Below are 16,268 nucleotides of genomic sequence, written 5' to 3'. Positions count from 1 at the left end.
AGCTCTGTCCATGGTGCTGAAGACATGGATGGCTGGTACAGACAATGCAGTTGTAATACATTGGTGTAAACGCTCCTTATGTTATCAGTCTATTTTTAAGACACACGTCATGAATATGTAGTGAAAACCGAAAACAAATGCAGCTGTCACTGTTACATTACTGAGCAAAAATGAATGAATGAAACTAGGATTACAAACTATTTAATACTAGCACGGGGATATACAGAAACAAACACACATGCATGCAGGGGGATCTCAATATATCGTTATTAAGCTTTCACCCTGTCACTTTATCACATGCTCTTTCTCAAACGAACACACTGTGTCGCTATCTACCAGTTTACTAGTTGACATTTCAATGCTGTTTAGCAGAACGTCTCCACCCATTGTTCCTCAGTTGGTATTTCCAGTTATGTCGCGGCTGTTGAACGAGCTTTGGGATCGTGTTGCGGATTTTTGTTTTGCAATTTCTCTGATTTTTTCCACCTCACACGTATTCGCGAGTTGAGCTAAATACCTTCAGATATTTTCTTTTTGCTGCGGATATTTGTCATTTTGAATTATGAGACACAAAGGATTTTCAGTGCGCGGCCTGGTGACTCGCTTTGTCATCTGTCTACTTGCGTTGCAATCCGTATTTGCCGAGGTGAGCTTTTCCATCCGAGAAGAGATGAAACCAGGAACTGTCATTGGGAATGTAGCCAAAGATCTTGGTCTGGATATAGCTGCCCTGTCTACTCGCAAGGCCCGCATTGATTCCGAAGGCAATAACGAAAGATATTGTGTTATCAGTTTGAAAACCGGGGATCTAAGTGTGGCTGAGCGGCTTGACAGAGAGAGTCTTTGTGGCACCAAACCATCGTGCATTTTAGTCCTGGACCTTGTACTGGAGAACCCTTTAGAATTACATCGTTTAAATCTACACGTCCAAGATATAAATGACAACTCTCCACAATTCAGAAGGGATTTAATTAGAATGGAAATAAGGGAGTCCGCTGAGAAGGGCACTCGTTTCTTAATGGAGGAAGCACATGACGCGGATATTCACGTCACTGTACTGGATGCTAATGATAACGCCCCCGTGTTCAGTCAGGTCGTTTATAAAGCCAGTCTGCCTGAAAACTCTCCTCTAGACACTGTAGTGGTTACAGTAAGTGCTACTGATGCAGATGATGGAGTGAATGGTGACGTAACGTATGACCTTGGTTATGTTTCAGTGACAGATGAAAAACTGTTTTCTATTGACAGTAAAAGCGGAGAAATAAGAGTAATTGGTTCAACAGACTATGAGAAGAGAAAATCATTTGAACTCCGAGTCATGGCAAAAGACGGACTCGGATTAAGTTCTTACTCCAAGGTTTTCATAGACCTATCTGATGAAAATGATAACGCCCCTGTAATATATTTAAAAACTGTGACTAACCCCATACCTGAGAATGTGTCACCTGGTGCAGAGGTGGGCATCATCAACGTGCAGGACAGAGACTCTGAGACTAACAGACAGGTCCGCTGCTCCATTCAGCAAAACGTCCCTTTAAGTTGGTTCCTTCTATTAAAAACTATTATTCTCTGGTGACCACAGGACAACTGGACCGTGAACTAGTGTCTGATTACAACATTACAATCACTGCCACTGACGAGGGCTCTCCACCTCTGTCCTCCTCTAAAACTGTTCAGTTATCTGTAGCAGACATCAACGACAACCCACCTGTGTTTGAGGAACAGTCCTACAGCGCTTATGTGACTGAAAATAACAAACCTGGCTCCACTTTATGTTCCGTTACTGCTCGAGACCCCGACTGGAGACAAAACGGTACAGTGATTTATTCTCTGTTAGCTGGTGAGGTGAACGGTGCCCCGGTGTCCTCCTACCTATCTGTTAACGGAGACACGGGGGTGATCCACGCTGTGAGGTCGTTTGATTATGAACAGTTCAGGAGTTTTAAAGTCCACGTGATGGCCAGAGACAACGGTTCTCCTCCGCTCAGCAGCAACGTGACCGTCAGTGTCTTCGTATCGGACGTGAATGACAACTCTCCTCAGATACTGTACCCCGCCCCGGAGGGCAACTCCTTCATGACCGAGCTGGTCCCCAAAGCTGCACACGGAGGCTCTCTGGTGTCCAAAGTGATAGCGGTGGACGCGGACTCCGGACAGAACGCCTGGCTGTCCTATCATATAGTCAAATCCACTGATCCGGGACTTTTCACTATTGGTCTCCACAGCGGAGAGATCAGGACACAGCGGGACATTTCTGAATCTGACAGCATGAAACAGAACCTCATTGTGTCAGTGAAAGATAACGGACAGCCCTCTCTCTCTGCCACCTGTTCCATGTATTTACTTATTTCTGATAACTTGGCTGAGGTGCCAGAACTGAAGGATATTTCTTACGACGAGAAGAACTCCAAACTGACCTCTTATCTGATCATCGCGCTGGTGTCTGTGTCCACCTTCTTCCTGACCTTCATCATCATCATCCTCGGTGTGAGGTTTTGTCACAGGAGAAAGCCCAGACTGTTGTTTGATGGAGCAGTTGCCATCCCCAGCGCTTACCTCCCTCCTAATTACGCAGATGTTGACGGCACAGGAACTTTACGCAGCACTTACAACTATGACGCCTACCTGACAACAGGTTCTAGAACCAGTGACTTTAAGTTCGTGTCCTCTTACAATGACAACACACTGCCTGCTGACCAGACTCTGAGGAAAAGTCCTTCAGACTTTGTTGACCCGTTCGATGATTTAGAGCCGGCTGTAGAGGTAGGAACATGTTAAAGTACTTTACTATTTACAATGCATTGTTGGCTTGCTTGTTGACTGTTAATGTCTCTACGTATGCAGCATGTGTTTATACTTCTGACCTTCATTGTGCAGTTATTTTAGTGGATGTTTACCATAAAGGATGGAAGTATTTTGGTTGTTGCTCGCCGTTCATGTTTTATTATATTATTATATTCCTTTATTGATCCCCATGGGGGAAATTCATGTGTTGCAGCAGCTCAACTATAAATACACATACTATACACTAGACACAGACAATAAATACACATACTATACAACTACACAGACAATAAATACACATACTATACAACTACACAGACACAGACAATAAATACAGACACAGACAATAAATACACATACTATACAACTACACAGACACAGACAATAAATACACATACTATACAACTACACAGACACAGAGAGAGCTGCTGCGACAGGCTGCCGACCTCTGGCGCCATTTTAGGTAATATTATGTTATATTATGACATAAAATCTTTGCATATTTGTACATGTCCTCACTCAGAACTATGGGACTCCTCACTTGCAGTATATTTTACGTTTTCTTCTTTCAATATTCGTTCTTGCTCACGGGTGCCAATTATCTTCAATTGCTCAAAGATACAATTTAAAATGTGTATTTGAACAAATAGTTTAAATATATAATTCAGTCTGTTTCATAAAGTTGCGAATCAAGAATTATTTTAAATGATAATGATTCGCCATGAAGAAAAACTGAACTCTGCGATCAATGAGTAACTCAAACCCGATCTTTGCCAGCATAAAACCTGGGCCTCATGGACAAACTATAGTTATAAGAAACATTTTTATCAGAATTAATTGAAGCGGTCCCAAAACAATTCCTACAACTGAAATTACAAGAAACATTTTATCATAATTACGTAGTTATAATTAAAGATGTGCCCAAACTATTTCTAATCAATCATTTCTCGTATTCTCTCATGAGTATTTACGTTTACATTGTTGGCTGTAAAACATGTTTTCGATATAAACCACTATCAGCCATCAGCAAGGGATGAAAATTATAGATCATATTTCTGAGTCAGCCGAGAGACACTTGACTACCTGTTCAAGTGTACCGTGAACTCACGTTAGTACAGTCTATAACTCTGACCAGGAGAATAAAAAACAGCGTTTAATAAGTTTGTGCCATCAACTCTGCCAAATCTCAAGGGAACTGTTCGTGGTGCTGAAACGTTACTCAGGCTCTCACTTACAGCCCCAACTGGAGATGCCCCTCTTCTCCTCATCCATGCTCTCTGAATTGCGTTGTCTAGTTTACGTGACTCCCCAGCTCATACTCTTTTCATGGAGCGCTCAACAACAGTTTATACAATAATATGTTGTGTGTTGAAATTAAAGTTTAGCTGGCCTTCTCTGTAGGTGGCTGAAAGTATGATGTTTTCTTTTTTTGTATTTTTTAAAGAACTTTTAGAAATCTAAAGAGAAGGTAACAGGCTATTTTAAACCACGTTTTATTGAGCTGAGTTGTACTTTGATGAACAACACCTATTTTTAAAAGCTTTGCCAAATACCAGGAATAGATGTCGTGTGTCTTTAAAGAAATGTATAGATATGCTGCACGTGCGCATCTGATTTTAACCTGAGTGAATGGTAGCTTAATCCGGTTTAAGACTTTTTGAGGAATATACTATTATATACTGGTGTGTAAAGAAAATATGGCTCATGGTGTCGCTGTTGACTGACAGATAACAAGCTCTCACCACTCCACCCACTACTGCTACATAGATATCAGCTGCGGATTTTACAGAGAAACTGCTACATTTCCGGACGTATTTCACCGTGTGCATTGCTGGGATCTGTTGGATTATTTGGTGTTTTTCACATTTTTTATTTTCTCTGAACTGGAAAGTATACATTTTACATCTTAAGTGGCCTTTTTGCGCCAGGATGGGAGACAAAGGATATCCAGCGCAAGGCCCGATCTTCTGCTTAGCTTTGTTCATTGTAACGCTGCACCTCGTTCATGGAGACCTGAGTTATACTATTCCAGAAGAGATGAAACGCGAGGCTGTTATTGGAAATGTAGCCAAAGATCTCGGTCTCGATCTGAGGACCTTATCTTCCCGAAAGGCCCGCGTTGATTTTGAGGGGACTCGTAAACGGTACTGTGATATTAATCTGAGTACCGGAGATTTGATCACATCGGAGAGAATTGACAGAGAAAGCCTTTGTGGAAAGAAACCCTCGTGTGTTGTGAAAGTAGATCTGGTGTTAGAAAATCCTCTGGAGCTTCATCGTTAAGTCTTCATATTCAAGATGTTAAACGACAACTCACCAAAATTCAAGAAAATTTAATTGAAATGGAAATAAGCGAGTCAGCTGACAAAGGTAACCGCTTCTCTATCGAGGAGGCTCATGACGCAGATATAGGTCAAAATGCTGTTCAAAGGTACAACCTGCAGAAGAACGATAACTTTATTCTCGTTGTTGACAGCAACAAGGTTGAACTCGTGCTTGAGAATACACTTGATAGAGAGAAACAGAAAGACATTAATTTGCTTCTCACAGCTTTAGATGGAGGCTCTCCTCAGAGATCAGGTACTGTAGTCATACACGTCACTGTACTGGATGCTAATGATAACGCCCCAGTGTTTAGCCAGGCCGTTTATAAAGCCAGTCTGCCTGAAAACTCTCCTCCAGATACCATAGTGATTAATGTTAGTGCTACTGACGCAGATGAAGGAGTGAATGGAGATGTGACGTATGACTTTGGTCACGTTTCTGATGACGATGCAAATGCATTTTCCATTGATCCTAAAACTGGAGAAATTAAAGTAACTGGTGTGATTGACTTTGAAGAAAGGAGTTCTTTTGAAATGAGAGTTAAAGCTAAAGATGGTTTAGGACTAACCTCTTATGCCAAAGTTATAATAGATGTTACTGATATTAATGATAATGTTCCAATTATATATCTGAAATCACAGACCAATCCCATACCTGAGAACGTGTCACCTGGTACAGAGGTGGGCATCATCAACGTGCAGGACAGAGACTCTGAGACTAACAGACAGGTCCGCTGCTCCATTCAGCAAAACGTCCCCTTTAAGTTGGTTCCTTCTATTAAAAACTATTATTCTCTGGTGACCACAGGACAACTGGACCGTGAACTAGTGTCTGATTACAACATTACAATCACTGCCACTGACGAGGGCTCTCCACCTCTGTCCTCCTCTAAAACTGTTCAGTTATCTGTAGCAGACATCAACGACAACCCACCTGTGTTTGAGGAACAGTCCTACAGCGCTTATGTGACTGAAAATAACAAACCTGGCTCCACTTTATGTTCCGTTACTGCTCGAGACCCCGACTGGAGACAAAACGGTACAGTGATTTATTCTCTGTTAGCTGGTGAGGTGAACGGTGCCCCGGTGTCCTCCTACCTATCTGTTAACGGAGACACGGGGGTGATCCACGCTGTGAGGTCGTTTGATTATGAACAGTTCAGGAGTTTTAAAGTCCACGTGATGGCCAGAGACAACGGTTCTCCTCCGCTCAGCAGCAACGTGACCGTCAGTGTCTTCGTATCGGACGTGAATGACAACTCTCCTCAGATACTGTACCCCGCCCCGGAGGGCAACTCCTTCATGACCGAGCTGGTCCCCAAAGCTGCACACGGAGGCTCTCTGGTGTCCAAAGTGATAGCGGTGGACGCGGACTCCGGACAGAACGCCTGGCTGTCCTATCATATAGTCAAATCCACTGATCCGGGACTTTTCACTATTGGTCTCCACAGCGGAGAGATCAGGACACAGCGGGACATTTCTGAATCTGACAGCATGAAACAGAACCTCATTGTGTCAGTGAAAGATAACGGACAGCCCTCTCTCTCTGCCACCTGTTCCATGTATTTACTTATTTCTGATAACTTGGCTGAGGTGCCAGAACTGAAGGATATTTCTTACGACGAGAAGAACTCCAAACTGACCTCTTATCTGATCATCGCGCTGGTGTCTGTGTCCACCTTCTTCCTGACCTTCATCATCATCATCCTCGGTGTGAGGTTTTGTCACAGGAGAAAGCCCAGACTGTTGTTTGATGGAGCAGTTGCCATCCCCAGCGCTTACCTCCCTCCTAATTACGCAGATGTTGACGGCACAGGAACTTTACGCAGCACTTACAACTATGACGCCTACCTGACAACAGGCTCTAGAACCAGTGACTTTAAGTTCGTGTCCTCTTACAATGACAACACACTGCCTGCTGACCAGACTCTGAGGAAAAGTCCTTCAGACTTTGTTGACCCGTTCGATGATTTAGAGCCGGCTGTAGAGGTAGGAACATGTTAAAGTACTTTACTAATGACAATGCATTGTTGGCTTGTTTGTTGACTGTTAATGTCTCTACGTATGCAGCATGTGTTTATACTTTTGACCTTATTGCGCAGTTATTTTAGTGGATGCTGGATGGAACTTTTTGGTTGTTGCATAAAAGATGGGGATGGAAAACATTTACTATACAACTACACAGACACAGACAATTTTGCTTGCCGACCTTCCATTTTAGGTAATTTATGTTATATTATGACATAAAATCATTGCATATTTGTACATGTCCTCACTCAGAACTATGGGACTCCTCACTTGCAGTATATTTTACGTTTTCTTCTTTTAATATTCGTTCTTGCTCACGGGTGCCAATTATCTTCAATTGCTCAAAGATACAATTTAAAAATGTTTATTTGAACAAATAGTTTAAATATATTATTCAGTCTGTTTCATGAAGTTGTGAATCAGGAATTATGTTAAGTGATAATGATTCGCCATGTAGAAAACATAACTGAACTCTGCGATCAATGAGTAATTCAAACCTGATCTTTGCCAGCATAAAACCTGGGACAAACTATAGTTAAAAAACATATCAGTTATAAAAAACATTTTTTATCAGCAATATAATTACGTAGTTATCAATGAAGCTGCTGCCAAACGTTTCCCCATCAATCATTTCTCGTATTCTCTCATGAGTATTTACGTTTACATTGTTGGCTGTAAAACATGTTTTCGGTATAAACCACTATCAGCAATCAGCAAGGGATGACAATTATAGATCATATCTCTGAGTCAGCCGAGAGACACTTGACTACCTGTTCAAGTGTAGCGTGAACTCACGTTAGTACAGTCTATAACTCTGACCAGGAGACCAAAAAACAGCGTTTAATAACTTTGTGCCATCAACTCTGCCAAATCTCAAGGGAACTGTTCGTGGTGCTGAAACGTTACTCAGGCTCTCACTTACAGCCCCAACTGGAGATGCCCTCTTCTCCTCATCCATGCTCTCTGAATTGCGTTGTCTAGTTTACGTGACTCCCCAGCTCATACTCTTTTCATGGGGCGCTCAACAACAGTTTATACAATAATATGTTGTGTGTTGAAATTAAAGTTTAGCTGGCCTTCTCTGTAGGAGGCTAAAAGTATGATGTTTTCTTTTTTTGTATTTTTTAAAGAACTTTTAGAAATCTAAAGAGAAGGTAACAGGCTATTTTAAACCATAATTATTTAGCTGAGTTGTTTTGTGAGGAACAACACCTACTTTTGTAAACCTGGGCCAAATACCAGGAATAGATGTCGTGTGTCTTTAAAGAAATGTATAGATTTACCGCACGTGCGCATCTCATTTTAACATGAGTGAATGGTAGCTTAATCCGGTTTTAGACTTTTTGAGGAATATACTATTATATACTGGTGTGAAAAGAAAATATGGCTCATGGTGTCGCTGTTGACTGACAGATAACAAGCTCTCACCACTCCACCCACTACTGCTACATAGATATCAGCTGCGGATTTTACAGAGAAACTGCTACATTTCCGGACGTATTTCACCGTGTGCATTGCTGGGATCTGTTGGATTATTTGGTGTTTTTCACATTTTTTATTTTCTCTGAACTGGAAAGTATACATTTTACATCTTAAGTGGCCTTTTTGCGCCAGGATGGGAGACAAAGGATATCCAGCGCAAGGCCCGATCTTCTGCTTAGCTTTGTTCATTGTAACGCTGCACCTCGTTCATGGAGACCTGAGTTATACTATTCCAGAAGAGATGAAACGCGAGGCTGTTATTGGAAATGTAGCCAAAGATCTCGGTCTCGATCTGAGGACCTTATCTTCCCGAAAGGCCCGCGTTGATTTTGAGGGGACTCGTAAACGGTACTGTGATATTAATCTGAGTACCGGAGATTTGATCACATCGGAGAGAATTGACAGAGAAAGCCTTTGTGGAAAGAAACCCTCGTGTGTCGTGAAAGTAGATCTGGTGTTAGAAAATCCTCTGGAGCTTCATCGTGTAAGTCTCCATATTCAAGATGTAAACGACAACTCGCCAAAATTCCGCGAAAATTTAATTGAAATGGAAATAAGCGAGTTAGCTGACAAAGGTTACCGCTTCTCTATCGAGGAGGCCAGTGACGCAGATATAGGTCAAAATGCTGTTCAAAGGTACAACCTGCAGAAGAACGATAACTTTATTCTCGCTGTTGACAGCAACAAGGTTGAACTCGTGCTGGAGAACAAGCTTGATAGAGAAAAACGAAAAGACATTAATTTGCTTCTCACAGCTTTAGATGGAGGCTCTCCTCAGAGATCAGGTACTGTAGTCATACACGTCACTGTACTGGATGCTAATGATAACGCCCCAGTGTTTAGCCAGGCCGTTTATAAAGCCAGTCTGCCTGAAAACTCTCCTCCAGATACCATAGTGATTCATGTTAGTGCTACTGACGCAGATGAAGGAGTGAATGGAGATGTGACGTATCACTTTGGTCACGTTTCTGATGACGATGTAAATGTATTTTCCATTGATCCTAAAACTGGAGAAATTAAAGTAACTGGTGTGATTGACTTTGAAGAAAGGAGTTCTTTTGAAATGAGAGTCCAAGCTAGAGATGGTTTAGGACTAACCTCTTATGCCAAAGTTATAATAGATGTTACTGATATTAATGATAATGTTCCAGTGATATATTGAAATCACTCACCAATCCCATACCTGAGAACGTGTCACCTGGTACAGAGGTGGGCATCATCAACGTGCAGGACAGAGACTCTGAGACTAACAGACAGGTCCGCTGCTCCATTCAGCAAAACGTCCCCTTTAAGTTGGTTCCTTCTATTAAAAACTATTATTCTCTGGTGACCACAGGACAACTGGACCGTGAACTAGTGTCTGATTACAACATTACAATCACTGCCACTGACGAGGGCTCTCCACCTCTGTCCTCCTCTAAAACTGTTCAGTTATCTGTAGCAGACATCAACGACAACCCACCTGTGTTTGAGGAACAGTCCTACAGCGCTTATGTGACTGAAAATAACAAACCTGGCTCCACTTTATGTTCCGTTACTGCTCGAGACCCCGACTGGAGACAAAACGGTACAGTGATTTATTCTCTGTTAGCTGGTGAGGTGAACGGTGCCCCGGTGTCCTCCTACCTGTCTGTTAACGGAGACACGGGGGTGATCCACGCTGTGAGGTCGTTTGATTATGAACAGTTCAGGAGTTTTAAAGTCCACGTGATGGCCAGAGACAACGGTTCTCCTCCGCTCAGCAGCAACGTGACCGTCAGTGTCTTCGTATCGGACGTGAATGACAACTCTCCTCAGATACTGTACCCCGCCCCGGAGGGCAACTCCTTCATGACCGAGCTGGTCCCCAAAGCTGCACACGGAGGCTCTCTGGTGTCCAAAGTGATAGCGGTGGACGCGGACTCCGGACAGAACGCCTGGCTGTCCTATCATATAGTCAAATCCACTGATCCGGGACTTTTCACTATTGGTCTCCACAGCGGAGAGATCAGGACACAGCGGGACATTTCTGAATCTGACAGCATGAAACAGAACCTCATTGTGTCAGTGAAAGATAACGGACAGCCCTCTCTCTCTGCCACCTGTTCCATGTATTTACTTATTTCTGATAACTTGGCTGAGGTGCCAGAACTGAAGGATATTTCTTACGACGAGAAGAACTCCAAACTGACCTCTTATCTGATCATCGCGCTGGTGTCTGTGTCCACCTTCTTCCTGACCTTCATCATCATCATCCTCGGTGTGAGGTTTTGTCACAGGAGAAAGCCCAGACTGTTGTTTGATGGAGCAGTTGCCATCCCCAGCGCTTACCTCCCTCCTAATTACGCAGATGTTGACGGCACAGGAACTTTACGCAGCACTTACAACTATGACGCCTACCTGACAACAGGTTCTAGAACCAGTGACTTTAAGTTCGTGTCCTCTTACAATGACAACACACTGCCTGCTGACCAGACTCTGAGGAAAAGTCCATCAGACTTTGTTGACCCGTTCGATGATTTAGAGCCGGCTGTAGAGGTAGGAACATGTTAAAGTACTTTACTAATGACAATGCATTGTTGGCTTGTTTGTTGACTGTTAATGTCTCTACGTATGCAGCATGTGTTTATACTTTTGAAAGTTATCGCCTTTGGTTGCTTTTTCAGCGGTAGCATCGAACTTTTAGCATAAAAGATGGAAATCATTCATTTTTTTCTTTTCGTTAATTTGTTTACGTCATGCCAGAAAAGCATTGCATATTTGTACATGTCCTCACTCAGAACTATGGGACTCCTCACTTGCAGTATATTTTACCTTTTTCTTCTTTTAATATTCGTTCTTGCTCATGGGTGCCAATTATCTTCAATTGATCAAAGATACAATTTAAAAATGTTTATTTGAACAAATAGTTTAAATATATTATTCAGTCTGTTTCATGAAGTTGTGAATCAGGAATTATGTTAAGTGATAATGATTCGCCATGTAGAATAACATAACTATTTACATAACTCTCTTTGCGATTAATGAGTAATTCAAACCTGATCTTTGCCAGCATAAAACCTGGGCCTCGTTAAAAAACTACAGTTATAAAAAGATTTTTATCAGCAATATGTAGTTATCAATGAAGCTGCTACCAAACGTTTCCCCACCAATCATTTCTCGTATTCTCTCATGAGTATTTACGTTTACATTGTTCGATGTGAAACATGTTTTCGGTATAAACTACTATCAGTTATCAGCAACTGATGAACATTTTAGATAATTTTTCTGAGTCAGCCGAGAGACACTTGACTACCTGTTCAAGTGTAGCGTGAACTCACGTTAGTACAGTCTATAACTCTGACCAGGAGACCAAAAAACAGCGTTTAATAACTTTGTGCCATCAACTCTGCCAAATCTCAAGGGAACTGTTCGTGGTGCTGAAACGTTACTCAGGCTCTCATTTCAGCCCCAACTGGAGATGCCCTCTTCTCCTCATCCATGCTCTCTGAATTGCGTTGTCTAGTTTACGTGACTCCCCAGCTCATACTCTTTTCATGGAGCGCTCAACAACAGTTTATACAATAATATGTTGTGTGTTGAAATTAAAGTTTAGCTGGCCTTCTCTGTAGGAGGCTAAAAGTAGGCTGTAATAATATTTTTTTGTATTTTTTTTAATAACTTTTAGAAATCTAAAGAGAAAGTAACAAGCTATTTTAAACCATAATTAATTTAGCTGAGTTGTTTTGTGAGGAACAACACCTACTTTTGTAAACCTGGGCCAAATATCAGGAATAGATGTCGTGTGTCTTTAAATAAATGTAGAGATTTACCGCACTTGCGCATCTCATTTTAACCTGAGTGAATGGTAGCTTAATCCGGTTTTAGACTTTTTTAGGAATATACTATTATATACTGGTGTGAAGAGAAAATATGACTCATGGTGTCGCTGTTGACTGACAGATAACAAGCTCTCACCACTCCACCCACTACTGCTACATAGATATCAGCTGCGGATTTTACAGAGAAACTGCTACATTTCCGGACATATTTCACCGTGTGCATTGCTGGGATCTGTTGGATTATTTGGTGGTTTTGACATTTTTTCTTTTCTCTGAACTGGAAAGTATACATTTTACAAGCTTAAGTGGCCTTTTTGCGCCAGGATGGGAGACAAAGGATATCCAGCGCAAGGCCCGATCTTCTGCTTAGCTTTGTTCATTGTAACGCTGCACCTCGTTCATGGAGACCTGAGTTATACTATTCCAGAAGAGATGAAACGCGAGGCTGTTATTGGAAATGTAGCCAAAGATCTCGGTCTCGATCTGAGGACCTTATCTTCCCGAAAGGCCCGCGTTGATTTTGAGGGGACTCGTAAACGGTACTGTGATATTAATCTGAGTACCGGAGATTTGATCACATCGGAGAGAATTGACAGAGAAAGCCTTTGTGGAAAGAAACCCTCGTGTGTTGTGAAAGTAGATCTGGTGTTAGAAAATCCTCTCGAGCTTCATCGTGTAAGTCTCCATATTCAAGATGTAAACGACAACTCACCGCAATTTAAAAATAATTTAATTGAAATGGAAATAAGAGAGTCAGCTGAAAAGGTAACCGCTTCTCTATCGAGGAGGCTCATGACGCAGATATAGGTCAAAATGCTGTTCAAAGGTACAACCTGCAGAAGAACGATAACTTTATTCTCGCTGTTGACAGCAACAAGGTTGAACTCGTTTTGGAGAACAAGCTTGATAGAGAGAAACAGAAAGACATTAATTTGCTTCTCACAGCTTTAGATGGAGGCTCTCCTCAGAGATCAGGTACTGTAGTCATACACGTCACTGTACTGGATGCTAATGATAACGCCCCAGTGTTTAGCCAGGCCGTTTATAAAGCCAGTCTGCCTGAAAACTCTCCTCCAGATACCATAGTGATTAATGTTAGTGCTACTGACGCAGATGAAGGAGTGAATGGAGATGTGACGTATCACTTTGGTCACGTTTCTGATGACGATGTAAATGTATTTTCCATTGATCCTAAAACTGGAGAAATTAAAGTAACTGGTGTGATTGACTTTGAAGAAAGGAGTTCTTTTGAAATGCGAGTGAAGGCTAAAGATGGTTTAGGGCTAACCTCTTACGCCAAAGTTATCATAGATGTTACTGATATTAATGATAATGCTCCAGTGATATATCTAAAATCATTGGCCAACCCCATACCTGAGAACGTGTCACCTGGTACAGAGGTGGGCATCATCAACGTGCAGGACAGAGACTCTGAGACTAACAGACAGGTCCGCTGCTCCATTCAGCAAAACGTCCCTTTTAAGTTGGTTCCTTCTATTAAAAACTATTATTCTCTGGTGACCACAGGACAACTGGACCGTGAACTAGTGTCTGATTACAACATTACAATCACTGCCACTGACGAGGGCTCTCCACCTCTGTCCTCCTCTAAAACTGTTCAGTTATCTGTAGCAGACATCAACGACAACCCACCTGTGTTTGAGGAACAGTCCTACAGCGCTTATGTGACTGAAAATAACAAACCTGGCTCCACTTTATGTTCCGTTACTGCTCGAGACCCCGACTGGAGACAAAACGGTACAGTGATTTATTCTCTGTTAGCTGGTGAGGTGAACGGTGCCCCGGTGTCCTCCTATCTATCTGTTAACGGAGACACGGGGGTGATCCACGCTGTGAGGTCGTTTGATTATGAACAGTTCAGGAGTTTTAAAGTCCACGTGATGGCCAGAGACAACGGTTCTCCTCCGCTCAGCAGCAACGTGACCGTCAGTGTCTTCGTATCGGACGTGAATGACAACTCTCCTCAGATACTGTACCCCGCCCCGGAGGGCAACTCCTTCATGACCGAGCTGGTCCCCAAAGCTGCACACGGAGGCTCTCTGGTGTCCAAAGTGATAGCGGTGGACGCGGACTCCGGACAGAACGCCTGGCTGTCCTATCATATAGTCAAATCCACTGATCCGGGACTTTTCACTATTGGTCTCCACAGCGGAGAGATCAGGACACAGCGGGACATTTCTGAATCTGACAGCATGAAACAGAACCTCATTGTGTCAGTGAAAGATAACGGACAGCCCTCTCTCTCTGCCACCTGTTCCATGTATTTACTTATTTCTGATAACTTGGCTGAGGTGCCAGAACTGAAGGATATTTCTTACGACGAGAAGAACTCCAAACTGACCTCTTATCTGATCATCGCGCTGGTGTCTGTGTCCACCTTCTTCCTGACCTTCATCATCATCATCCTCGGTGTGAGGTTTTGTCACAGGAGAAAGCCCAGACTGTTGTTTGATGGAGCAGTTGCCATCCCCAGCGCTTACCTCCCTCCTAATTACGCAGATGTTGACGGCACAGGAACTTTACGCAGCACTTACAACTATGACGCCTACCTGACAACAGGTTCTAGAACCAGTGACTTTAAGTTCGTGTCCTCTTACAATGACAACACACTGCCTGCTGACCAGACTCTGAGGAAAAGTCCTTCAGACTTTGTTGACCCGTTCGATGATTTAGAGCCGGCTGTAGAGGTAGGAACATGTTAAAGTACTTTACTAATGACAATGCATTGTTGGCTTGTTTGTTGACTGTTAATGTCTCTACGTATGCAGCATGTGTTTATACTTTTGACAGTTATTCCGCGGTTGCTGCATCGAACTTTGAGCATAAAAGATGGAAAACATTTGTTTTCTTGCCATTTATTTTTTTACATTATGCCAGAAAACATTTGCATATTTTACATGTCCTCAGTCAGAACTATTGGACTCCTCACTTGGAGTATATTTAACGTTTTCTACTTTCAATTTTTCGTTCTTGCTCACAGGTGCCAATTATTTCAATTCCTCAAAGATGCAATTTGAAAATATTTCTTTGAACAAATAGTTTTAATATATAATTCAGTCTGTTTTATGAAGTTGAGAATCAGGAATTATGTTAAGTGATAATGATTTGCCATGTAGAACAACATAACTATTTGCCACCAAGGTGTAATTCAAACCTGATCTTTGCCAGCATAAAACCTGGGCCTCGTTAAACAACTATTGTTATAAATACATTTTATCAGCAATATGTAGTTATCAATGAAGCTGCCACCAAACGTTTCCCCACGAATCATTTTGTGTATTCTCTCATGAGTATTTACGTTTACATTGTTCGATGTGAAACATGTTTTCGGTATAAACCACTATGTTATCAGCAAGTGATGAAAATTTTAGATAATATTTCTGAGTCAGCCGAGAGACACTTGACTACCTGTTCAAGTGTAGCGTGAACTCACGTTAGTACAGTCTATAACTCTGACCAGGAGAATAAAAAAAACAACGTTTAATAACTTTGTGCCATCAACTCTGCCAAATCTCAAGGGAACTGTTCGTGGTGCTGAAACGTTACTCAGGCTCTCACTTACAGCCCCATCTGGAGATGCCCTCTTCTCCTCCTCCATGCTCTCTGAATTGCGTTGTCTAGTTTACGTGACTCCCCAGCTCATACTCTTTTCATGGAGCGCTCAACAACAGTTTATACAATAATATGTTGTGTGTTGAAATTAAAGTTTAGCTGGCCTTCTCTCTAGGTGGCTAAAACTATAATGTTTTCTTTTTTTTGTATTTTTTAAAGAACTTTTAGAAATCTAAAGAGAAGGTAACAAGCTATTTTAAACCATAATTCATTTAGC

The 16,268-nt window shown here is 42.0% G+C and overlaps 1 protein-coding gene and 1 pseudogene across 1 annotated transcript; both read left to right on the top strand.

The window, feature by feature from the left end:
- The first annotated feature begins 562 nt into the window (after positions 1–562).
- Positions 563–7,112, top strand: LOC129116339 (protocadherin beta-18-like; annotated as a pseudogene).
- Positions 7,113–8,751: 1,639 nt separating this feature from the next.
- On the top strand, positions 8,752–15,141 carry LOC129116338 (cadherin-23-like). Its single transcript, XM_054627266.1, is given in 4 exon segments — positions 8,752–9,772; positions 9,775–11,135; positions 12,704–13,175; positions 13,178–15,141. Coding segments are annotated over 4 exon segments (4,818 nt in total).
- Positions 15,142–16,268: the final 1,127 nt, after the last annotated feature.

The sequence above is a fragment of the Anoplopoma fimbria genome, unplaced genomic scaffold (genome assembly GCF_027596085.1).
Source record: "Anoplopoma fimbria isolate UVic2021 breed Golden Eagle Sablefish unplaced genomic scaffold, Afim_UVic_2022 Un_contig_8310_pilon_pilon, whole genome shotgun sequence".
NCBI lineage: Eukaryota > Metazoa > Chordata > Actinopteri > Perciformes > Anoplopomatidae > Anoplopoma > Anoplopoma fimbria.
This window is presented reverse-complemented; position numbering and strand designations above follow the sequence as displayed.